Source organism: Desmodus rotundus, chromosome 3, assembly GCF_022682495.2.
Source record: "Desmodus rotundus isolate HL8 chromosome 3, HLdesRot8A.1, whole genome shotgun sequence".
NCBI classification, from domain to species: Eukaryota; Metazoa; Chordata; class Mammalia; order Chiroptera; family Phyllostomidae; genus Desmodus; species Desmodus rotundus.
In genome coordinates, this window is record NC_071389.1 from 178,920,499 (window position 1) to 178,946,891 (window position 26,393).

General features: G+C 37.4%; 1 protein-coding gene and 1 long non-coding RNA gene across 4 annotated transcripts in view; one reads left to right on the plus strand and one right to left on the minus strand.

Moving 5' to 3' along the window:
- Positions 1–8,899, minus strand: part of LOC123478622 (uncharacterized) — a 21,039-nt gene extending 12,140 nt beyond the window's left edge. The window contains exon 1 of the long non-coding RNA XR_006653882.2: positions 8,813–8,899. This is a non-coding gene — a long non-coding RNA (uncharacterized lncRNA). The remainder of the gene's footprint in view (positions 1–8,812) is intronic.
- LOC112321615 (killer cell lectin-like receptor subfamily F member 1) lies at positions 6,928–25,968 on the plus strand. 3 transcript variants are annotated; one of them, XM_045187209.2, is made up of 7 exons: positions 6,928–6,994; positions 7,094–7,300; positions 10,070–10,156; positions 14,419–14,517; positions 18,960–19,129; positions 21,487–21,599; positions 22,214–23,583. In XM_045187209.2, the coding sequence occupies exons 2-7, from the start codon at positions 7,219–7,221 to the stop codon at positions 22,329–22,331; spliced, it is 669 nt and encodes a 222-aa protein (XP_045043144.2). In that variant the 5' UTR covers positions 6,928–6,994; positions 7,094–7,218; the 3' UTR covers positions 22,332–23,583. The 3 variants fall into 3 exon arrangements, with proteins under 3 accessions (XP_045043144.2, XP_024434798.3, XP_053777803.1); XM_024579030.3 differs by adding an exon at positions 23,793–25,968 and having other exon boundaries at positions 6,985–7,300; positions 22,214–22,265; XM_053921828.1 differs by having other exon boundaries at positions 6,985–7,300.
- The last annotated feature ends 425 nt before the right edge of the window (positions 25,969–26,393 follow it).

A 26,393-nucleotide genomic window follows, 5' to 3' on the forward strand; every position in this document is an offset into this window, starting at 1 on the left:
GACGACAAATGGTCCCCATAAGCAATGTCCTGAAAGCATCTTGTTCCAAAATGCTATAGATATTGTAGTTGTTTACATAAAATAATTCATTTGATAGAAATGAAGTACTACATAATCTTCATGATATATTTCAGCCAGGAAAAAATCTATTACTTTCAAAATTGTTTTATGAATGTATTTTGCAATATACTTCTCTGAAAGTTGGAATGTGTGCTATATGTGGATCTTTATTTTTTTAAGATTTTATTTATATTTATTTTTTTATTTTTTGTTGTTTTTTATTGTTGTTCAAGTACAGTTGTCTCCATTTTCCCCCCACCATCCTCCCGACCCCAGCCTCCACCACCTCCCACCCTTGATACCACCCCACCTTGGTTTTGTTCACGTGTCCTTTATAGATGTTTTTGAAAACTCTCCCACCTTCCCCCCCCTCATTATCCCCTCCCACTTCCTCACTTTTATATGTGGCATCTTTAAACTGTTGTCATTAGTATGGCATATTGAAAAGAAAGTGGATTCCTGACACTGCTCAGTGATAAATAACATAGAAATTTCTTAATCTCAGTGTCCTTCAGTTCTCACAGCAGTGAAATAAAGCAAATGGCCGCCAAGCTCTAATATACTGTCATTAATGACATCAATATACTCCCCCTGAGTAATGTTAGAGAAAAACCTCTTATGACGTGTGTGCTATTAAAATAGCAAGTAAAAAGAATTGCCGTTTGGAGCCAAAGCACAGAAGAAATATTGCCTGAGTTTCATCTCTACCACTCACTAACTGACTAGCTGTTTAAATTAGAGTTAGTTAGAAATTTAGTTAAAAATAGCTGGAAACTTCATTAGTTAATACATGAAAAAGGACTTAGAACAGTACCTGAATGATGATAACTATTGTTATCTGTGTTTTATTTTGCTTTTTCAACATAATTTCAATTTCTTTCTCTGGGAGGGAGAATAATTCCTTACCTGCTTATTTCACCTAATTTTAAGAATTAAATAAATTTTAAAGTATTTTTAAAATAATAAGATGCCATTACAATGTTATACACATAGTCTTCAATAGACTCAAATTTTTATAATATGAATACAGAAATGATTTTTCTAAGTTAGTTCTCAATTTTCATAAATTTGACTAAGGTTTTACACATGGAAATGTATCATAACTAAAACTAAATTGCTAAAAATATTTTGGACAAAATGTTAGAAAATACATGACCATAGTGACTGCTGGTGATTGATTTAGTTTAACCTTTGGAAAACAGTTTGAAAATACTTACCAAAACCTTAAAAGATCTATCCTTTTTTATGTGACATTTTTTTAGGGGAGTATTTTTTAAAGGAATAGTCTTAGATGTGCAAAACATAATCATAAATATGTTTATCCAAAGGATTCTTTTTACTAATAGTACGTCAGAAGCTACTTAATTGCTCAAAACTAAAGATTTAGTCAAATATGATTCCACTACATGATCAAATAATATGCCAACGTTAAAAATAACATTGAAGGTGAATGTTTATGTAAATGGCAGAGTACCCAAACCTATTATTGCTAAGTCAGTTAAAGTAATATATACATTAAAATGTCATGCCATTAAGAAGCATTATGTTGAGCTAAAAGATCCAGGCACAAAATAGTATCTGCTGTATGATTCTATTTATATTCCATTTATATGAAATTCAAGAACAGGCCACACCAGACAACAGCGACAGAAAACAGTGGATGCCTCTGTGAGTGGGTTACAAGGAAGAAGTGGGCAGGGCATGAGGAGCCTTCTGGTGTATGTCTAATCAGAAGGTGTTTACAAGCATAAACATCTGTCAAAACTTACTGAACAGAATACTTTAACTTTAAATTTTATTTGATGTAAATATACCTAAATAAAAAGTGACAATATATCAAAAAGTATTAATTATGTATTTTGTGTTCCTATATGCTAAAAGAGAGAAAAACTACAAAGGTAAACAAAATGGTTTTCCCAGAGTAGTAGGAGTATAGGTAATATTTATTTACTTCTCTGTTTCTCTATGGTTTCAAAGTGTTCTATAATAAATAGTTGTTTTACTCTTCGTAAGAAAGTAATTTATTTTAAACCCCAATATAGGATCGTTAAAGGAAATAATTTCCTGATTTAGAATACAACTTTACTTTCTATTAACTAATTACAAATAATTACTTTCTAGTACCTAATTATAAATAATTGCTTTCTGGTAACTAACTATTAGTTTGCTTCAAGAATCTCCCCTATACTAAACTGTTTTTTGGCTCCTCCCCCAACCCATGTGGGCACCAACAAGCTGCAGTGTCACCTAGTGGCTGCATAAATTATTGCCCTTTTTGTTTCACCCGTTCTTGAAACAATTGGGATTTTTTTCTTGTAACCAGTGTTATAGATAATGTAATCAGTTTTGTATTTAATTATAGAGATGTTGATTCTCTTTTTGCCCCACAGTAGAGATAAAATAAAAACAATCTGAATTTCAAATACTAACAAATGTACTTTTGGTTTGGTTTGGTTTCTTTTCCAGCTTTGTTGAGGTATAATTGTTACCAAAAAACTGCATATAATGGATGTACACAGTTTGGTGAGTTTGAACATGTGTGTTGCCATCACCACAACCTCGGCAATACACACACCCAACACTTCCAAAAGTTTACTTTGTTCCTGTGTGAGCTTGCATGCGTGTTGTGGTTAGAACACAACATGAAAACTGAACTTTAATTAATTCAGTAAAGTTGCAGTAGACAAAATCAATATATGAAAATCCGGTGCATTTCTATACACCAACAGTGAACTATCTGAAAAAGAAATTAAGAAAACAGCCCTGGCTAGTGTAGCCCAATCAATTGAGCTCGGGCCTGTGAACCAAAAGGTCACTGGTTCGATTCCCAGTCAGGGCACATGCCTGGGTTGTGGGTCAGGTCCCCAGTACAGGGTGCATGAGAGGCAACTACCCATTGATGTTTCTCTCCCTCTCTTTCTCTCTCCCTTCCCTTCTCTCTAAAAATAAATAAATAAAATATTACAGAAAAAAGAAATTAAGAAAACAATCTCATTGACAATAGGACAAAAAAAGAATAATACATTTATAAACAAACCTAATTAAATAGGTGAATAACTATACTGAAAACTTTAAGACACTGATGAGACATAAATCAATGGAAAGGTATTTTGTGTTCATGGATTGAAAAAAATTAATATTGTTAAAATGTTCATACTACCCAAAAATGATCTACAAATTCAGTGCAATTCTTACCAAAATTCCTAAGACATTTTTGTAGAGATTTTTTAAAATATTAAAATTCATATGGAATGACAAAGACCCCAACTAGGCAAAGTTATCTTAAGAAGAACAAAGAGGGAAGGTTCACACTTCCTTGTTTCAAAATATATTACAAGGGTACAATAATCAAAACAATATGGTACTGAAATAAAAATAAAAATAGTTCCATGTAGACTAATAGAACTGAATAAAGAGCCAAGTAACAAACCTACACATATATGGTCAACTGGTTTTTGACAAGAGTGTCAAGAATACACAATACAAAAAGGATAGTCTCTTAAATGTTGGGAAAACTGGATATAAACATCCAAAACAATGCAACTGGATCCTTATCAATTTCTGCTTTTTCTCAAACAAATACCTCATTGTAATGACATCATTTGGCAAATCACCCTTTCTCCACTGTGCTATAGTCACTATTGTCATAAATCTCAAGTGTTTCTGTTTATATAGTCACTTTCTAGACTCTTCATTCTGCTTTATTGGTATATTTGTCTATGATTCTGCCAAACTACACTATCTCAATTAGCATCCCTTTATAATAAGTTTTTACTTTCAGTAGAGCAAGCTTCTCTACTTTATTGTTCTTTATGTGTATCTTGATTATTCTTGACTGTTTGTATTTCCATTTAAACTTTAGAATTGTTTTCATAATGTTCACAAGAAACTTGCTGGAGTTGAGATTCAATAAATTGATAAACCAAGCTGGCAAAAGTGACATCTTTATTAAGTCTTTTAATCCCTGCCTATGATGTAATCTCATTTTATTTCAGTCTTCTTTACTTGCTCTCTTTAATTTCTTTTATACTTTTATAGACTTTTTATGTAAAACTCTTTTATATCTCTTTAAATTTATCCCTAGACATATTACAGCTGTGATGCCATTATAAATGACATCTCTGCTAGGCCAAATGACCCCCTGCAAGATATCCAGAGCATTGAAAATGTAAATATGTGACATTACCTAGCAAAAGAAATGTGCAGATGTAATTAATACAATGCAGACATTCAGATAGAGAGATTATCTTGGATTGAATGTGTAGTCCAGAACTAATTACATGAGCCCTTAAAACAATGAAATAACTAAATGTCTCTCATCCCTAGTTAGAGAATGTTGGTCCCTCCAGTTTTGCTTAAACCTCAATTTTTATGTGAATTTAAAGTTAATGATCCCATGGTTTCCTGTAAGCTAAAATATTACTCCCTATCTTAGACCATATTTCCTCTTTTTGTAACTGTATGGCACTAGTGAATTGCAGAACTTCCCCTTTCTCAGACATCCTTCTACATGTGGCTCATTACTTAACACACTCTATTGTCTGTTTTGTGTCTTCACCATTTTAACACCATTGGCTTTAATGTGTTGTTGTGCTGTTGTCGTCTTATTCTCCTGTGTTGTGCTTTCATGTTGGTGAAAAAGGGGACCTTTCCAAATTCTTTTTTATTTTAATTTTAATTTTTTATCGTTGTTCAAGTACAGTTGTCTCCATTTTTCCCCACCACTCCCCCACCCCACCCATCCCCACCTCCCACCCTCGATCCTACCCCCACTTTGCTTCTGTCCATGTGTCCTTTATAGATGTTCCTGAAAACCCTTCCCTCTCCCCCCCCATTATCCCCTCCTACCTCCCCCCTGGTTACTATCAGTTTGTTCTTATTCTTAAGAATGTATAAATTTATTGTGAAATAACCATCTGTCCTTAAGCATTACTATTTATAGTCCCTTTTCCTAACACAAAGTGCCTCTTTGTAAGCGGAGGTAATCAAGAGGATAGGAGCTCGGGTTAACAACCCTCGAGCTGGACCCGAGCATTTCAAGTCTCCTTACCCAGCTCCCTGTCCTTGGAATGTACACTCTGCCTACTGTTCCACAGTTGGAGCTGTCCCAAGGACATAGTCTTGAAAGAGGAGGCTGTTCCTGAGATCATCTGGATTGAATACATGACTGAATACAGTTCACATCTCTACATAAATTGTTAAGGCTCTGGTGAGCATCTACTTGTGAAAATCTACTCATCTTTCAGTCTCCTGAGAAAAGCCTCATTAAGTACGTTCTTTTGCTTATTAAAATTGCCTCCTAGCAATCTGGAGTGGAAGACCTCTTTTTTCAGTCTCTCATTGCCGGCTGTGTACAGGGACCAGTTTGCCAAATAACAATTGATGAGCCAGCTCGGAGACCAAAGAAATGAGCCTTGGGAAAGAGGAATCCTCAGAGGAAGTCCTCAGTTGGCCATCTATCTCTATGAGAGAAGGGGTAGCCTGTATGTTAGATGCTTGTGGACTGCCACTCATGTACAGGGACACCCCCAAAACACCAGGTGCTTTAATGCACTTATTTGAGGAACTGTGCAGAGCATGCTGTGGCTAAGAAGGAAAAAGAATGACTGCACAATGGGCTGGCCCGCACTGTGGGCACCGATGCTCAACCACAAGCTGAAGCTCTAATTAGAAAATTGGAAGAAGAGCTGAGGTTAGAAAAGGATGTGCCGTTGTCCACTGCTCTGTTAGCTTCAAGGCTGACAAACAAGTGGGAGAGGAGGGTAAGTTGGAGACCTCAGAGTGCCACTTTGCACAGCCAAGAAGGTGCTGACTGCCATGGATTAAGGCCCCAGAGCTTGTGACCAAGACTGATTGAGATGCTAAGAGGTGAAATCCCTGGGAAATCGGGGAAAGAGAAGAGGGTGTGGTGATTGACAGATGAAACACCCAAAGCCCTTCAACCCCTAATACAAAGGAAAGCAAAAGTATCACAACAGCAACACCACCACCAGACAGTGGGGCAGCCCCCAATGTAGGAAATATTTGTGATGAGAAAACATACTTCCACTTGGCTCATTGTTGTAGCTGCCAAGTTGGATGTGTGACAGCATTTCTCTGCCCTGTCAGAAAGCAGAGAAAATGGGCCACATCACCACACACCCTGCTTGGTGCTGTGGGGCGGGAGATTTCAGGTACTCACTCCCTTGTGGATTAAATTATTCTAGCCTGCATAAAGGCCTGGTCCACTGAGGGGATTCCCCACAGGCACATGGGACCCTGGAACTCTATAGAGGAGGTGCAACAAATCTTTAGGGAGCTGTGGATGAGAAAAGGCATTTATGCTCCTGTCTTTTAAGGGCTTGATGGGGCCACATTCACTGCAGGAAAGAAAGCCAAAATACTCCAGTCTGCCCCCAGCACCTGGTATAGGACAAGGATGTCCATGTTGAGCCCAGTAGTGGGACAAGACATTTATGCTATTGGGCAATCCATTGCTGAACTGGGAGAAACGGAAAAATCCTGGGAAAGGGTGTGGGCTGTGGGAAAACCCGAGATAGAGAGGGAGCTCGGAAAGCCAAAAGGCTATTCCTGTGAAAGTAACCCAGAAGTAAGGGTGGTTCTTGCTGAGGGGACCCCACCTGAACAGAGAGATTGACAACCCAACTCTGTGTTGGCCTGTAGGGTCTTAAAGCCTGAGCAACAGCTCAGGCCTGCTCCATCTGCCCCACCATCCCTGTTGCCTTGCCTGCTCCCGCAGAAGCCTCAGGGATACAGTCTCTAATAAAAATCCCCCTTTCTCCTTGTCCCTCCCAAATTGCTATTCCACTGGAGAGGTCACAGAGCATATGTCTGAACTAAAAGAGGAAGCGTTTACGAAAGAAAGTTATGCAATATCATCAAAGTATTCCAAATTTAGGCAGAAAAGTAACGGAAGAGAAAGAAAGTAACTACTGTATGGATAATATTTTTCTTTTATATCATGCAAATGTTAAAAAAATCTATTACCTTGATTGATAAGACCAAACACATTGCTTTTGTCTTTTATTCATAGAGGAAATCCACCAAACCTGGGGGAGTAGAAGGAGCTCATCCATCTCCATCTACTTAGCAGAAGTTTGTTTGCAGCAATATGAGACAGCCTTCGGCAGAGCAGGCTGCCCCTTTTTCATATAAGCCATGTCTGGAGATATAGTCTACGCTGATCTCCAGAATGTTAGGGCTTCACCTTTAGAACATTCATCTCCAGTTCCGAGGCCTGGTAAGTTGAGTTTCAGACTGTTTTTAAAGTTAGTGTTTTATTTTTCATCTCCTTTATTCCTGTCCTGTGTCTACGTTTGTCTTACTGGAAGTAGGAGACTGGGTTAAAAGTAAAACTTATTGCGTGAAAGACTTAATGAAACAAAATGTTCGTAATGTAAATTGTCGCTTTAATTTTAATATGTAGAACTTGGCTTTTGGTTTTCATGGCCTCTCTCCTTATATTCCTTGTGATGAACGTTGGTACTCAGACACTGACAGCTGTTCTCTGACCCCTGTCTCTCTACAGCTTTGCTCACCCCTGCTCAAATCTGGCCTTTGACCATAACACCATAAATTCATTTACACTGAGGAAAATGTCTCTGGCACTTATTCACATTTTTATTTACCCTTTTAGAATTTGCATATTGATAGAATACAATATGAAGCTAAATTAAGGAGACATGAAATGTTAGTATTTTATTTCATAGAGTTTAGAATTAATGACTATTTTGAGTATTGGAATATTTTTGAAATATGAAGAGATAAGCATATAGCTAAAAGATAGTGATTTTCAACCTTTTTCGTCTCATGGCACACATAAACTAATCACTAACCTTCTGCAACACACCAAAAAATATATATATTTGCCAATGTGACAAAAAACAGATACAAGTTTGATTTCATTGACCCCAGGTGGCTATTGCTGTGTCGGATGCTGTCATTTTTTTGATTTGACATCTCAGGGAAAAGAGGTCAGTGCCCCTGTCTAAATAGTGAATGTATGTTTTAAAAATTCTTACAGCACCCTGGCTGAAAATTGCTGGCTAAAGATAACATTATACCTTAATCACAAACCACCTAAAAAATGATAGATTTTCAGATCCGGTGTATATTTATTCTCTGAAGCATTAGGGAAATTTCCATGTTGAATTTGTATTCTCTCCTAGAGTAAGAATTTTTTTGTATTATAGGGTTTATACAAAATATTTGAATAATTTAAGTTCTTTTTGTTGTGCTTCCCCTTGTGAAATGAATCTGTTTTGCTTTTTATATGTTTCCAAAGAATGCATCTTTTACTTTATATTCTTAAGCCTGCAGTTATCAAGTGAATTTGGTGTGTTTGTTTCTCTGGTAGCAGAAGCATGTTATCTCCTATTTTTAAACGTTAGCTCTCTAACCTGCCCAATAGAAGCTTATTTGCTTTCTTTTCTCCCTAGACTAGGTGTTTTCATTTTCTGTGAGATGGTGGAATTTAATTTGAAAAATGACATGAACTAGAATTTCATTCTTATTCTTGCAACCCTAAAACAACCTCACACAGCTAGTCCACTTGTCTAGAGGATATTTCACTCAGTTCAATCAACAAAACCAGCATTTTCGATTCTGCATTCTAGGGTTTGATCTCCTTTCTGTTTAGGGATAGGATTTTACTGCATCCCTGATTTAGAACTTTGGGGACAATATCTTTAATGCTATCTAGTCAAATCTCCTAACATTAAACATGAGAAAACATGAAAATTAAACTGCTTACCTATGATCATGCTTATGGCTGGAAGGCAAATATCCCTCACGGCCTGTCTCTGTTGGGTACGTGCAACTTTCGTCCTCATTGTCGTGTCATTAGAGAGGGAAGAACTAGTCGAAACATCCCATTTTCATGTCCTGCAAAGCCTTATACAATTGTCCCTGGTGTTCCTCTTTTAACTTCCTACATTTCACTTGTTTTGCTCTGGCTGGTTTGCCCCCTACAATGACCATATTTGATTAGGGATATGTTGAAACCATCTCCCTAATCTCTTAATCTTCACATTCCCAACACCTCACACAGCACTAGATAAATAGAAAGCAATCAAAAGATGTTTGTTAAGTGGATGAATGTATAAATGGATACATAAATCAATGAAACTCATTAGACACTCAATAAGTATTATAGGTTCATTGGTTCTCCAAGATGGAAAACCAAAAGGGGTGTCGCCATGAAAATTGGCAGAATATCAGTGAAAAAGAAAGAAAATATCAGTAAGGAATATCAGGGAATACTGTAATGAGAATTTCTGGGATAAGATTCAGACATTCATATTTTTCTTAAATTTTACCTCAGAGGCCTAAAAATGACCTAATATCTCTTATGTCAGTCCTTTCATAAAATCCAAAGATTTATTTTGTAAGTTTTTAGGTCTATAACCTCAGTTCTTCATATTAGAAATATGTGTAGAAATAGCACCTGGCTTTGCTTGTGTTTGCTGGGACTAGCACAATTTGCATTGTTTTGCCTGGTAAAGGAACGTACATGGATTTTTTTATGTTCTAAAAATTAATGTATTCTTCCTGAAGATGTTTTACTTAATAATAATGGTACATTGAACACAGAACAGAGTGCTCTATAATAATATTCCACTTTATAAGCATTCAGGTTAATCAGCCTTGACACTTGATTTTGTAATTGGCTATATTTTAAAATCAGTTATGTTAGTACTGTCTCAGGGTATTGTATGTATATGTGTATTAATATCACATATCTAGTGGGATTGATATATTGTAATTTTTATGGATTAGAGATTTGGATTTATTGGCCCCTCTTTTCACAAACTAAAAAAACAGGAATGACGCGCGCGCGTGTGTGTGTGTGTGTGTGTGTGTGTGTGTGTGTAGAAGGAAGCTGGGCCTATCTATTTCAAAGTAACTCAGGAGAAAGATAACTGACAAAGTTTATTCAGCCCTTTCCTGCCTATCACTACCTAAGGAATTATCTACAGAGCTTACTAGTGACATCTGTCCAATTTTATAGATTCTCACCATCATGGAATTCTTCTGAAAATTGGATGTACAATGATCACCGTCCTCCTCATAATAATAATTACACTCAGCATTTTTGGTAAGTAACTGACAACGCTATTCACGTATCCCAAGGTATTATTCTCTAGTGGCCTGTTGTAATTGTGTTTGTTCCGGAGATTCATAAACCTTAAACTTCACAAAAAGTGTGAATTTGAAACGCAATTATGTTTAGAGATGTACCACAGAACTTCAGCATGTGGTATAATATATATATATTTCATTGATGAAGAAATGAGATGTCAGGATTATATTTATGTGTATTTAATAAACATGATCACACAATTTCCCACCGCACTTTGATAGTGGGCTACGCACAACCATTTGTAAAACCACATGCAGATAAAAGCAAATTAAATTAGAAAGTATATTTATGTGTAACTTTATTCGTATTAACTACTCTTGGGCATTATCAATCTTGGATCTATAGGTGAGAAATCGGTTTCAAATTAATCAATTCAAAAAGCTTTTAAAAATATTGAATTTGTAGGGTGGCATTGGTTAATACAATTACAGAGATTTCAAGTGTACAATTCTATAATACATCTTCTGTTTATTGTATTGTGTGTTCACCAACCAAAGTCAAGTCTCCTTCCATCACCATCTATCCCCCCTTTCCCTCTCTTCCTTCCCCTCATCCCCTTTTCTTCTGGTAGTCACCATGCTGTTGTCTGTGGCTTTGAGATTTTTTTCTTAATCCCCTCACCTTTTTCCCTTAGCTCCCCAAATCCCTCTCTTCTAACAGCTGTCACTCTCTTTTTTATCTCTGAGTCTGTTTGTATTTTGTTTGTAAGTTTATTTTGTTTATTACATCCTACATATAAGTGAAACCATATAGTATTTATTTTTCTCTGACTGGCTTATTTCACGTAGTATCATATTCTCCGGGTCTATCTGTGCTGTCACAAAGGTGAGATTTCCTTCTTTCTTATGACCGAGTAGCCTTCCATTGTGTAAATGTACCACAGCTCTTTCATCCTCTCTTCTAGTGATAAGGGACTTGGGCTGCTTCCAAATCTTGGTTCTTATAGGTAACGCTGCAATGAACATAGGGATACATATATCCTTTCAAATTAGTGATTTGAGTTTCTTCAGATATATTCACAGAAGTGGAGTCTCTGGGTCTTAAGGCAGTTTCATTTTTAATTGTTTGAGTAAATTCCATACTGTTTTCCACAGTGGCCACACCAATCTGCATTCCCACAAATAGTGTACAAGGGTTCCCTTTTCTCCACACCCTCACCAGCACTTAATTGTTGATTTCTTGATGATAGCCATTCTGACAAGTGTGAGATGATAACTTATTGTGCTTTTAATTTGTATTTCTCTGATAACTAGTGATGTTTAGCATCTTTTCATATGTCTATTGGACATCTGTATGTCCTCTATGGAGAAGTTTCTATTCAGGTCCTTTGCCCCCTTCTTAACTGGATTGTGTGTGTGTGTATGTATGGGTGTGTGTTGAGTTGTATTAAGTTCTTTATAAATTTTGGATTTTAATCCCTTATCAGATATATCATTAGAGAGTATGTTCTCCCATTCAGTAAGTTGTCTTTTCATTTTGTTGATGGCTTTCTTTGCTGTGCAAAAGTTTGTAGTTTGACATAGTACTATTTGTTTATTTTTTCTTGTGTTTCCCTTACCCAAGGAGGCATGTAAGAAAAAATATTGTTACAAGAAATATCTGAGATTTTGCTGCCTATGTTTTCTTCTAGGTTTTTTTTGGGGGGTGGGTTGGAGTCTAACATTTAAGCCTTTAATTCATTTTAAGTTTATTCTTGTGGATGGTATAAGAAGGTGATCTAGTTTGTTTGTTTATTTATCTATTTTGCATGCATATGTTCACTTTTCCTTTTCAGAACAGGACTTCTGTTTGTTGGGAGGTTTGGCAGTGTTTTTGTTACTAATTCAATTATTTATACTGTGTCTATTCAGATTTTCTGGGTGTTCCTGATTCAGTTTGGGAGGATTGCACGTTTCTAGGAATTCGCCCATTCGATCTGATTGTCCAATTTGTTGGCACACAGTTGTTTGTAATATTTCCTTACAATTCTTTGTGTTTCTTTGGTGTCAGTTGTTACCTCTCTTTCATTTCTGATTTTTTAAAATTTGAGTCCTCTCTCTTTTTTTCTTGCTGAGTCTGTTTAAAGGATTGTCAATCTTGTTTATCTTTTCAAAGAACTACCTCTTGGTTTCATTAATCTTGTGTGTTTTTAAACTCTATTATTTTTGCTTTGATTTTTTATTATTTCCTTTTCTACTCACATTGGGCTTTGTTTGTTGTTCTTTTTCTAGTTTCTTTAAGTGTAATGTTAGGTGTTTATTTGAAATTGTTCTTGTTTTTTGAGATAGGCCTCTAATGCTTTGAATTTCCCTTTCGGGACAGCGTTTGTAGTGTTGCATAGATTTTGGGTTGTTTTGTTCTCATTTTCATTTGTTTCAAGGTATCTTTTTATTTCTTTCTTGATTTTATTGTTAACCCATTCATTGTTTAGTAACATGTTATTTAGCCTACCTGTCTTTCTGTGTTTTTCAGGTTTATTCTTGTTATTGATTTGTAGTTTCATATCATTACTGTGAGAGAGGATGCCTGATATGATTCCAATTACATACGGCTGCCTTTGCTGGGCTTAGGTGTGTGCGGGAAGTACCGAGCTGCACACCAATGCCACTTTTTACCATCCTTAGGCCTGGGAGGCAGGTCAGCAAAAGTCCCGAAGCAGCCCAAGATTTGCCTCTGCCTGCCTCCACCTGCTGGCTCCCTTTTAGGCCCAGGCCCTGAAAGAGCCTCTGGCAGTACTCAAATTGCATAAGGTATATTCTCAGTCAGTCGCCAGGTGGGGGCAAGTGGTGTTCATCAGACTGACACAGCTTTAAACTCAGTGCTGGTGCTGGGTCTGAGGCCACTCAGCAAATGTCACGGAGTGTAACAAGTCTAGTTGCCATGCACTGAGGGCCCGCAGACCTTGTGATGGGGCAGGGGTTCAGGGATTCTTCGGGGTGAGGCCAGTAGAGTTTATCAGGCCCCCAAAGACCAAGATTTGGCTGCATGAAGTGGTAGCCCTGCACCGGTTGGGCGTGCAAGGGAAAAGTAGTCCCTGTCCTAGAGCCACACAACTCAGTCTGTCCAGGATTCTGCTCTGAGGCCTACCTCATCTGGCCTTGCCACTGGGACTTGGAAGGGCTATGCTAGTAGATCTCCTGAGAGGGGGGAGTGCCGGGCAGGCTGTAGGAAGGTGAGTGAATTTGTCCCTGCCCCAGAGCCGCACAACTCAGATTGTCCTGGATTCTGCCCACACTTCAGCAGGGTGGGGCCACCGGGAGCCAGGAAGGTGAGGCTAGCAGATCTTTTGTGAGGGAAGAGGCACCAGTCAGGTTAGTGGGAAAGTGGTGGGAATGGTTCCTGCCCCAAAGCCTCACCACCCAGTCAGATACCTCTTATGTTTGCCCAGACCTCTACACCCCAGCCCAGGCAGCTGACTCCCCAGCAGGGTATAAGCTCTGCAGGGTGAGGCAACAGGGAGTCCAAAAAGTGTGGTTACTGCATTCCTTCAGGCTGATGCCGTAAAGAGGGGAGTGCTCCACCCAAGAAAGTTGGCTTCTGTGGAATGGGAGAGGGAATCAGCACAGCATTCCTGGTGTCTGTTCCTTCAGCAATCTCCCCAGAACCACAAACCCCAGTGTCTCTTCACACAACTCCAGTCCACTCTAACCCCCCTCCACCACAGGCCAGGGTGAGTGGTGGTGAATGCCATTTTGTGCATAGGCCCTTTAAGAGTGTAACTATGTCTCTAGCAGACTCCTATCTTTTCCTGGCAAACAAAATTCCCACTGATTTTTACAACCAGATGTTATGTGGGTGCCTTTTCCTGGCTGTAGTGCTCTGAGCTGTGTAGCTTTGTATGGGGTTGAGACCTCACCTTCTCAGAGGAAACTTGCAGCTGAGATATCCCTCCTGAATCTCACCTGGTGCTTAAAAAAACGGGGCCATCCCTTTTCACATCTCCACCACTCGTACCAGTGTAGATGTGGCTTCTTCTGTAAATCTTTGGTTATAAGACTTCTGATCAGCAAGTTTTCAGTTGGTTATTCAGCTTGATTGTCCTACATTTTAGTTGTAATTCCAGTTGGGCCCTGAGAGGAGGGGAATGTAACATCCACACCCTCCGCTGCGAGCTTGGACCCTCTCCCACTTAACTTCTAATCATTTAGCTTCCCCATCCATGAAAACTTCATTGGCACTAGAACTCAGTGGTTTTGTGCTTTGTATTTAATTAGGAAAATTTGTTTTTCTTTCATTAGTTATCCAGTACAAATCTGCAAGACATACCGAAGTGGATAATGAATTCAAAGAGTCACTCTGTGACAGGAAAAATAAATCTGGAACAATCAGCTCAATAGGTAACGTTATTTTGTACTGCTTACTTCCTGAGTGCCAAGCATGAACAGTAGTACCAGTTTTACTTGAGTGTATCTGCATAGGGAGATTTCACCCCTACAAAGGGATGGTTTAAATCATTGCCTGTCATAGGCCCATTATAGTCCATGACGAAAATGTTCCAAGATCCGATGCAAATGAAAAAGTGAGTTTAAATAATGAGTTTTAAATGAATGTAAAAGTATTTCATTGAAATAATTGCATTTTTTTCTTTTTTAATTTCTGTTGGAACATACACAGGTGCAAATGTGTTCAAAGTATTTTCATTCTTAAAATTTATGATCAAACCAGGCAGTTTTTTTTGTCAACTTTTTTATGTTATTACATGAAAAACAAATTGCAAATGATAATCTTATATTGGTCTTTTTCTTGCTCTCTTACATGAATGTATTTTCATGCTTTTAAATGTCAAGAAAACAATTATTTGGCCTTTTCATTTCCTTTTTCCAGTCATTTCCTTTATACTTTTTTAAGTCCTTCAATTTAAGTTTTAATTCTGTATTAAAACACCATATACCTTTCTTCTTTTGAGCATCCAGATATAGTTTCATTAGAAAGACTTACCAGTCCATGTTATAGAGTCCATTCAGACTCTGGGAATTCATTAAAACTTTCAAATGGATTTTGAGGTTCCCCCTCAAACAAATTCTAAACACTACCCGATACAACATCCGTACTAGTTAAGAGTGTTTTAACTAGTATTACTATGAAGACAAATATTTGGAACATTATGTCCAGAGCAACGCACTTTATTGAACCCTTAGTGACTATAACACAAGTGGTACTAGCGGCAATCAAAAGGCTCTAGTTTTAAATTCTGCGAAACCCGTTTTCTGATCCTCATTCTGTTGTTATGGTTGTGTGTCGCCTCTCCTAGACTTCTAGTTTCGATTCAGCAGGAGAGGATGCCAACTCTAAATTTGTTTGATCTTAATTAAATAATAAAATCGACTTAATGTAAAACAATAGGGCCATGACTCCTAATTCTTTGTCCACCTTCTCTCTGTTTTCTTTCTAGCACATACACTAGATTTGCAATAATAGACCTTTGTTTTCTACTCTCCATTTCTCTTTACCCCACATTTTGTCCTCATTGTTGTGATTTTGTGCTGAATTCTTGGCAACGTTTCCAGATACATCTTGTAGTTCACAAATTCTCTCTTCCTGTTTCTAAGCTGCTGACTCTTTCATTAAGTCTAGTTTCAATGACTAGCTTTTAAACCTAAAGATTTATTTTCAGATCTGTTTGTTAACTTCCCCCTTTTCCTCCCAACCATTCAATGGCTTTTAATCACAGGTGTTTAAAGGCAGAGATTGAGGGTTAGGATTTAAGGTTCAAGAATAAAGCTGATTGGTTAGTTATTGTAACTGGGTTGAAGAACCAAGTACTACAAGATATCTCATGATTGTGTTACCAGTTCATAGTCCATGTGCCTGACACTTCGAAAGGCCAAAACAATTTTAACCTATTTTTACTTATGATATTTAATATGATTATTAAATATCTAAAGTCCTTAGTGACCAAATCTGCTGTTTATACTTCCTGCTAATATGTTCCATTTTTAAAGTATTCGATTTTTTTAAAAACTTTGATTAATCTAAGTTTTTGAATTTCTAAGAGAAAAATTAAAGATATTTTTTGCAAAGATTATTTGCATTTTCTTCTGCAAGGAAACAATGGGGAGCTAATGATTTGGGTGATTTATGGCCCATGTGAAGACCCTAGACTAATGAAAGAGTCTCATAAACTCACTGCAACACCTTTCAGTAAGTCCAAGGCTTGTCTTGCAATCCCACCACTGATATAAGGCATTGACTTTGAGTAACCTTACCTTTTGAATTCATTTACACAGTCATTGCTCCCCATTTCACTTCTAGATAAATGGTTCTTTTTAGCAATTTTTCTTATTTCTCCCAAGCTTAGCAACATTTTTTATCCAATTTGTTTAGGTTCTAATTATCTTGCAGTAAAACTATCTTCAAAGAAGAGTTTTTCTAATACTGAGCCCTAACACATTTGTATTCCTTAAGGTTCTTGAGCTACAAAGATCACAGTGGTTAGCTGATACACTATAAACAGATTATTATTTATTAATTTGGTTCTACTTTAGAAATATATTTTTATATTCTCTTAAATAAAAATGGTTGAGAAACACAGCTTCAAATTATCTAGTCGAAGTATCTAATATCAGAAATACAGAAGCCATTATCTTTTTTGCCTTATTTTCACTCTCTTCTGGCTCTAAGACTTTAATTTTATCTGTGTTAGATATTTTTATATTGTCCTGTGAATCTTCAAGATTCTGGATATTTTTACAACTATTTTTGTCTGTTTTTTATATTAGACAATTTCAAGTTTACTAACCAGATTTTTTTTTTGGTTAATTCTTTGCTTTTAAGCCTATCCAATGAAATTTTTATTCCAAAATAGTCAATTGCAACTTTAATTTATTTCAAGTAAAATATGTTTACCTTTATTTATGAGGTATGTTACACAGTTGCAAGTTATATTTGCATCAAACATTAGAGATTACTAAGGAAATGTAGGCTTCTGTCCAAATTTTGCTTCCCTGGCTCACCTTGTTGCCACTGCTAGTTCATTCATACTCCTCAAAGTGTACCCAAAGCAATTTATCAAAAAGGTAATTATGTCCACACTCCCCTGCCACCAGAAATATCTGTGCTTGAAATTAATCAACAGGCCACCATTTCCTATGGGAAAAAGACTACGGTCCCCAGACCTGGCCCCCACTCTCCTTCTTTAGCTTCTTTTGCCATTCCTCTTGTCCCACATGCCCATGTCTGCCCTACCTGAATATGCCAAGTTGCTTCTAGACCTTCCTCTTTGCTGGTGCTCTTCATTTGCCCTTTCTTCACTTGGCTCAGTTTTTATATCATATATTATATTTCTCTTTTTTATTACTGTCTAATTCCAGTTGTCCCCATTTCCCCCCATTACTCTCCTCCACCCTATCCACCCCCACCTTCCACATGTAATCCTCTCCCCCATTGTCTTTGTCCATGGGTCCTTCAATTCTAAATTTTATTTAGTTTTTTATACTCTATATTTCTTAGCTGAAGTATCCTATCTCTTGACTAATTGAAAATACATTTTTTTTCACATCCATGGGCATGAGTATGGTTATAACAGATGCTTTAAAATATGTTGTCTGATAATTGTAACTTCTGCATCATTTTCTCACTGGACTGCATTAATTCCCTCTCTTTCTTGAATTGGCCATATTTTCCTGTTTTTTGCTCTCACATTGTGAAATTTATGCTAAAAAGTCTATGGATTCTGATATATTTCTCAAAAAAAGAGTTGACTTTTCTTTTTTAGCAGGTACTCTGTATAATTGGACTCAAATTTAAATTTCTATCTTTTAGGCAGCAGCTCAAATCTCAATTCAGTTCTTTTATCCTTAGCATGCAAGGATATCCTTAGTTTTATCAATTCAGTTCTTTTATCCTTAGTTTTCACATGCAAGGACTTAGAAAAACTTTGCATACAGAAGTTGGTGCATACCCCCTATGTTTTCTCTTTTATGGGATTCACTTTTCATTTTCAGTATCTGTGGTTGCCCCAACTCTGTTCTTTGGTTATTCAGGTTAGAAACAATGCAGATTAACTATTGAAATTTTACTCATTCTACATGGTACCAATATTAATATCTCTAGGGTAAAAGTTGTAAAAATGAGAAACTTTTGCCATTCCATGCCTTTCTCTTTTTTTATTGTTGTCCAATTAGAGTTGTCCTCATTTTTCCCCATTATTTTCCCCTGCCCTCCCCCCACATTCAATCCTCCCTCCCATTGTCTTCACCCATGGGTCTTTGCCATACCTTTCAAGTGTCAGCTCCCCTCCAAAATCTGCCTACTTTTCTCACTCTGATGGCTTCAGACCATTGTGTGTTTGTACATATGTGTGAGTTTTCAGAGGATATTTATTTGACAGGACAATAAATTATTGGTATATTTAGGTTGCTTGTGTATTGTCATCTAAACCTACTGGTGAATGTTATAAACTAGAACTGTTAACTATCAGTGCATTTTTGGATGTTGAGACCCTTTTATATATGGAAGAATCAATCTAAGTTTTGGGGGGTGACCTATTTTTCTCAAGAAAAACTATTTCAGTGTAATACATAGCTCCCAAAATATCTGGTCCATGGGTGGACCACTAATTAAAATCCCCAATTTCTATTTTTTCTGTAAAATTTTATCACCCTGTGGCTTGGGGGTGATGTTTATTGTCCTACCCTAGTGTCTGGTGTATTGTTTAGTTGGTAGAGAGCATGATACATTTCTAAAAGAATAAATTAAATGAATGTAAGTTAGTATAAGCATATAATGTTAGGGTTATAGCCCCAAGTTTCTTCTAATCACTTACCTTTTTTTCTCCCAGTTTCTTCCAACTCTTCTACTGCTCATAAATCATGCCCCAACAAAGACTGGAAGCTACATGGGGGGAAATGTTACTGGGTTTCTACCCATAAGAAATCTTGGATTGAAAGTAGAAATGACTGTGCCACGAAAAATTCACAGCTCATGGTGATTCGAGACTTCATTGATATGGTGAGATATAAAACGTAGAGATTATAACATCCCTCACAATGAAAATGTGTTCCTTGGGCTACAAACTTGAAGGTTTCTATAATTTTTTTAATCCTCATTGCTATTCACTACAAAATGTTGGTTGAATGAATCATTGACCTATATAATTATTTTAGGCCTCTTTTTGGAAAGAATAGAAAGAATTCATTTAGTATTATACAACTAAATTGTAAATTAGTATTTACAAGGGATCCCCCTAGCTTATCAGATCCCACTTTAAAATAAAACATAAAATATCCCACTTCCCATGTTTGTTGCAGTGCTCACAAAGGTTGTTAGAATTAAGGATGGTATTGGGAGAAAGAAAATATAGTCCTTCACATTAAGACTTTGTTTTTCCTTGAGGAGAACTAATAATTTTGCTAACCCTGGCTTAATTTTACTTTGAACTTTTGTCACATGAGATCGGACACTAAATCTTCTCCTTACATCAAACATCAAATCAGGGTTCTCAGCATGAGTATTGGTATGTTGGAATCACAACTATGACAAAGACTGTGTCTAAAAACCCAGTGAATTCTTTGCAGTCCTGGTACAGCAACTGCCCTCTGTGTGATTTACAACCGGGCAGCTGTGGGAACGTCTGAGAGTAGAAATTTACAACAAGAATGACAAAAATAGAAATAAGCTGTCTTCACGGTAACCAGTATAACCCCAAATACCAAACTGTAAGACTCTTTGTCAGATGCAGTTCAAGCTGGTTCAAGTATGAATCAAATAAGGATGGATTAAGAACTGAAAGAAACTTCTTTCTTCTCCTAAAAGTCAATTTTAAGACAAGAAAGGAGAAGCAGGCTCTGTAACAAACTAACAGTAAATCATTGCAGGGAGAAATTGTGCAATTTACTAAGACTTTACTAAAGAACCTCATCCATTTGCTGCTGCTCACCAGCAAAGGGAACAATGCTGAAAATCAGAAAAGACACGTCTCCTGCTCAATCAGCGAACCAGATTTTGGAGAACAGTAGACTGAAACAGCGTGTTTTAATGGAAACTTTTTTCCTGTGGGTTACACCTCTTCACAATATTCATTAGCAAATGAGTGGGTTAGATGTAATTGTTCCCTTTCAAGGACAAATAAAAGTCTAATAGGAGTCAACACAGGCCTTATGCATAGATATTTCCATTCCAAATCTCTCCAAAAACAGACAAGTAAAAGTCAGATAAAATATATATTACAGAAGAATAATTACTCCAATAAACAAAATAATTTTCAAGCAAATACTTCTTCAGCTTTCAAATAAGTTAAAGATAAAATGACCACCCAAAATAATTATTAGTCCATCTAGAATACACATGTGTCATTAAGGAAAGAAGGAAATGATGAATGAAAGAATATGGCCGTGCCTTTTAATGTCTTTTTTTTAAATTATTTTATTGTTGTTCAATTACAGTTGCCTGCATTTTCTCCCCACCCCATCCAAACCCACCTCCCTCCCTTGCTTCCACCCTCCCCATTGATTTTGAACACATGTCCTTTATAGTAGTTCCTGAAAACCCTTCTCCCCACCGTCCCCTCCCCACTCCCCTCTGGCTATTATTAGATTGTTCTTAACTTCAATGTCTCTGGTTATATTTTGTTTGCTTTTTTCTTTTGTTGATTATGTTCCAGTTACAGGTGAAATTTCAGTACTATGTTTCTTTCCATTAGTCAGAAGTAAGATTAGTCACATTGCCACACTGAGCCAAAAAGGAAGCTAGGAAATATAGCCCTTATTATGTTTGGTCATGTACTTTGGATCCGGGTCATTACTCTAGAAATAAGAGATATTAAAAAACTATAAACAACATGTACCACATCAGGTCAGATACTGCTTTCTTTAATTTTTTCTGTGTATTATCTTGCTTCTATACATATTTCATACCTGTTTTTAATAACACTAGCATTTATGTAATGAGTATTTATTATGTGCCACAGTATTTAATAATATTACTCAATAAAAAATAATCATTCTTTGAGATAGTAACTATTATAATCAGAGTTTTAGAGATTGGGAAAAAAGAAGTAAAAAGATTTAATAGCTGTGCTAGGATGCACCACAGGAGACAGGAAAGCTCGGACTCGAATTAAGCAGTCTGACTCCACAGCCATAGGATCTGTTACTACTGGATGCAATTTCGCTTCAGCGGTCACCTCATTGCATTACCTTGAGGTGTCCTTCTACGATGATCCTATGAAACCACGAAGTGTCTGACTCATCTGCTCATTCCCAGCCTCTAGTACAACTCCAAGCACATACAAAGTGCGCTTGAGATATCTTTCTTATATCAATAAGAATTAGTCAGTTGTTTCATAAAACATTTCCTATTCCCTTTAGAGTTTCCTATGGCTGCACCTAAGTCGTTCAGACTATTATTGGATTGGCCTGAGTATTCCAACCAAAGAGAAACCATGGGTCTGGGTGGACAACAACTCATTTGACCCCCATCTGTAAGTTTCTTGTATTTTTAGCTTTTCTGTGATTTTCCGTGTGATAAGAAAATGTCATCTGCTATTGTTGGACTTCAACTGAGTGAACAAGTGTAAATTTCCCAGCTTTTATAACCTGATAAATATTCACATAAAATGCTCCACACAGAAAATTGAGAAACAAAACAAATTTCACTTTTCACTCAGAAGGTTTACGTGTGAGATAAGATTTGCCAACTTTTATTTTATTTTTTTATCTAAGGAAGAAATTGGCTATTGTGAAATCTCATATGACAGTACAAATTTAGTTCACAAAATATAAATTTCTGTTTATTTCTTACAGTGTACAATAATTTTTAATAAAAAATTCAAAGGTAATATTTTAACATTATCCATATGCATTTTAAACTAACTAATATTTATTAACTGTTAACTTCTCTGGACAGAGGTTTTGAGAAATAAAACTGAAGGTGGAAGAATTACTTTACCTTTCGTATTGTTGTGTCTTGTTTAAATTGTTTTAATGATCATAGTTTTATTCAATAATTAGGAAATACTTTCTGAGTCCCTCTTAGTCTCTGGACACATGCATATTTTTCCAGGCTGATGTAAAGATACCTGCTTTCTTTATACAGGTTTTCAATAGAAGAAGGCACGCCACAGACTCGGAGCCTGAAATGCGCCCAGGTATCTCGTATTAACGTAATTGGGAAAAAGTGTGAAGACCGTGAGCAATGGATTTGTCAGTTGTAATCCACTCGGCAGTAAATCAGTCTCCATTTCTCTGGCTGAAAAGCACATGAAGTTTGAACTCATGACAGAGGATAGTCCAGCGTATTACTTGCGTCCTTGAGGGCTCTGTATGTGCAAGCATGTGTTCATGTATGACTCGTGTCACTGTAGTACTATTTCTCATAGGTGTGGGAAGGGTGCTGGAAGAAATGTCATATAAAATGAGCACATATGCTGAATACATGTTTTTCATCTGAATTAGCAATGTAGTTATTCAATCATTAGTCTCATTTGGCCTGTATTTTGGACCTTTAGCTTTCATGTTCTCTACACCTTCCCTCAACAATACCCCTAGCTAATCGCCTACACTCTCAGTTTCAATTACCACGTGTGAAGTAATGTGCATCAAATTTACATATCAGCCCAGGACACCTGACCCATATGCCATACTGCCTATTTAACACATTAAAACTAAACTCTCAAAGGCAGTTCAAACTCAACATATAAAAAATAATTCATTAACTTCTTCACAAAAGGAATCATCTTCCAGCTGACCGTATTTTAACAGGTGGCATGCCATGCAAGAAATGAAGTGATCTGTAAGCCCACTGTCATCTGGTCACCACCCTCTCCCTCACACAGGGCTCTAGGCTGCCCTCCACCCTCCCTCTCACAGCACCAAGTGTTATCTCTGATCTAAATTGCTCTCAGTCTGTCTGCTTCTCTCCATCACCACTTTTAATGATCTCAGTACAAGGGTACTAAAATGTTAAATAAAGGCAATAACAAGGTCTTCTTGTTTAGTCTTAGCCTATCTCCATCATTTTAAGAACATTTTGAGAACACTTCCTTGAACTCCATGGCAAGGTGAAATATCCCAGCAATATATTCCCTTCCCCAGCACTTGCCACACTGTTGGTCTTACATCAGTCTCTGAGCAAATACTTATTTGATTAATGTTCCACCCTCACTTGACTGTGAATTACATAAGGCCTCACTGTCTTTTCTATTTTAGGATTTTTATATTTTCAGTGTCTTTAAAGTACACGATACATAATAAATCATAAAACTATTTGTTGTATTAAGTTTTCTATAAGAGATCACAGGAGTAAAATGCTTGGGAGATGGGGTTCAAAAGAAGCAGAGACTCAGACAAAGGAGAACTAATAGGTAGGACATTTAATGACAAAGGAAAAACAAAGTATTTGTCTGCTTCTGTGACTTACATCAAATGAGAACCCTACAATTACCAAAGGAGTTAATCTGAATAAATAAGTGCTTCAGAAACAACCATGTTTGTGACATTTATGCTAATCTTTTATGGTGATTATATTTCTACATGTTTTCTTGAATTTCATAGCATAGCATGACATACCACCTTATACACGTTGATTTGGACATTATACACACATGGATGGGTAAAGCATATATATGATGGTATATTGGCACTGCATCTCAGCAAGAATATTTTTTCTTTTTTAGGGGCACAGGCATGTTTATAAATCTGCATGAATATTTACAAGACTGGTTTCCAAACTAAACGACTTGAAAGCACAGAAATACTTCCAGGGACAATAATCAGCAAGTTCTTGCACTGCAGAGCAGACAGGTACAAGAACACCTGTTGTGCCGCAAGTGGTCTGCAAAGGTCTCGGGATCAGACACTGCTGATGGCCACACAGGTGCTCTGCTGTGCATTTAGTTCACAAAAGGGCATGGGGTAGTGTTTCCTGCTCGTGTGGTTCTAGGGTGGTTTTGAAAGAATATGCTTCATAGTCTTGCCAAGGATAATTTGAAAGTGATCTTTCCTCATTTTCTTTCTCTTCTCAAATTCATAAATCCATTTTTGACATGTATATTCAGAAGTGCTTGGATTATAGTCCTGAAGAGACAGAAGTTACTAGCATCCACATGCTTAGCTGTAGGGTCTTCCCAGGGAGAGGTCTCTGAAGTATGAAGACAACAGTTTGAGCAAGAGAGGTAGAACAAGTCTTTGCCAGCCACCAGCCACCAGAAAATGCTTGAAATAGGCAATCACAAAATTATTGGGAAATTGGAGAGCAATCAATAAGAGATATCTGGAGATAAACTCTCTGGAACACCGCCCATCACGTTGTGATGCCATCTTAGAGCCAGAATCAGAGATGAGTGCAGTCTGAGGATGGTGGAGTGGAGAGATTGGTGGTACTAGATAAAAGGCAAATGGATCAGTGAGATCAACAGAGAGGGCTAAGTCTGGTGAGAAGATAATATCCTGAGAACAGGTGTGGTAGGTGGGGAGGTAAGTCCAGGGACAACGTGAGGTCTCTTTTTGGAATAGTAGCTCATGTCTATATGTGTGTTGAGGAAGGAAAGGAAATAGGGAAAATGATGCATACAGAAACAAGTCCTATAAAAACATGAAATCTAGTCACAGAAAGGACTCCGGTGACAGAGAGAAACAGTGATGAGGGTAAGCCAGAGGGGAGGGGAGGGAAGCTGAGATTAGTGGCAGAGAAGACCCTGGTTACAAAGATGAGAAAGTCAATCACAAATATGAACAAAGAATCCATGAGGAATTAGTAGAACCCGGTGGTCAAGAAGACTCTGAAGGCGGAGGATATAAGACCATTGGTGGGACACGAGAAAACTGATCTGTGAGAATGTTGCTGATTAATAACTAGGTGGCTAATACCTGGGGGCAGAGAGAAGGCCAATGATGAGAGTAAAAGAAGCTTTGAGGAGGCAGAAATCAAGGTGAAGTTATGACAGAGTGAGAAGGTGGAAGTCAGTGAAGGAGAAGACAGGAGAGCTGAGACAGCGACCACTGAAGAAAGAAGGACCTCCATAGAGTGTTCAGGACAAGGAGGTGACAAAAAAGACCAGAACTAGAGAGGGCTAAGTAAAGTGTGGTTAGTAATTGGACCTATGGAGTGTTTGCTGAAAGAGGGAATGCCAGTTGTGGGGCCAAAGAGGACAAAAAGAAGAAAGCGCCCATTAAGTTCCTGACAGTATCTTAGCTTCCACCATTGCTATAGCAGTGATCTTGCTGCAAGGGTTACTCGCCTTTAATAAAAAGCTTGCTCAGGTGACGGTCGCAGACAAGGATGCACACTCCAGCCAAGAGAAGAACAGGGACAGGAGGGCCTGGCAGTCCTGGCGGGATTCACATTTTCCCAGATCCCTGACTTTACCAAATCCCTTTTATCCTCACCTTGCCCTTCCTACTCAGTGTCAACCCAAGCTGTCCTGGGGCTCTGGAAATTCTTAGGTCATGCTAGGTAGAAAGACGCAGGAAAGAATGGAAATAAATTCATCAACTTTTTCAAAAAAGGAAGCCAGTCTTGGGCCATTTCTTTTTTTAATGATAAGCTCTCCAAACTTGGAAAGCAAGAGACTCTATTACAAGTGCTCAAGATCAAAGGCTTTTTGTATGAGGCTAAGTGGACTTGGTGTTGAGGGAAGACTGTTGGGAGGTTAAACTTTGATAGCCCCAACCATTAGTGTACAAGGTCAAATGGTCAACGGCAATAGTAGTAAGGGGTGTGTGTGTGTGTTGCTTTGTCATTTCCACAGTGATTTCACACACATTATTCTATGGGAAACTCACAACAATTCTGTGGTAAGAAATTCAGTTGTTGTTTGTTTTTCTCAATAAGGCATCAAAGACATAAGAAAATTAAACCACCTGTTCAAAATCTGAGTCAGGTTTTGCTTCTAATAATAATGGAGATGGGGGGTTGAGTGATTAACCTTGGTAAGGGACTTTCATTCTGCAGATATCCTGAGTTCTTGTAATTAATCCTGGCCATTAAATCACTGTGTTTAGAATTTTACTCTGGAGCCGTCCACCATATTCGGAGGGTCTAAGAACTTCCATTCATTCTAGCCCCTGCCTTGCCTAATCGATCTCCCAAGAGGGATAATACTCTGTTATTTTCTAAGAGTTTCCATTTTGATAGTCTCTCTGCATTTCCATAATTGATGTAGGAAAGTGGGAAGAGTATAAAAACAAAAGAATCCATTTCTGCTAGTGTCTGGGCCTCAAATTCTTTCACCAAATTGATGTATTTCACAAATATTAGCAAAACCTGAAAATGTTTG

Coding starts and splice junctions, on each gene's coding strand:
- LOC112321615 (XM_045187209.2), top strand. CDS start 7,219: ATGTCTGGAGATATAGTCTACGCTGATCTCCAGAATGTTAGGGCTTCA. Junction 10,157..14,418: donor AATTACACTCAGCATTTTTG/GTAAGTAACTGA, acceptor TTCTTTCATTAG/TTATCCAGTACAAATCTGCA. Junction 14,518..18,959: donor TGGAACAATCAGCTCAATAG/GTAACGTTATTT, acceptor TTTTTCTCCCAG/TTTCTTCCAACTCTTCTACT.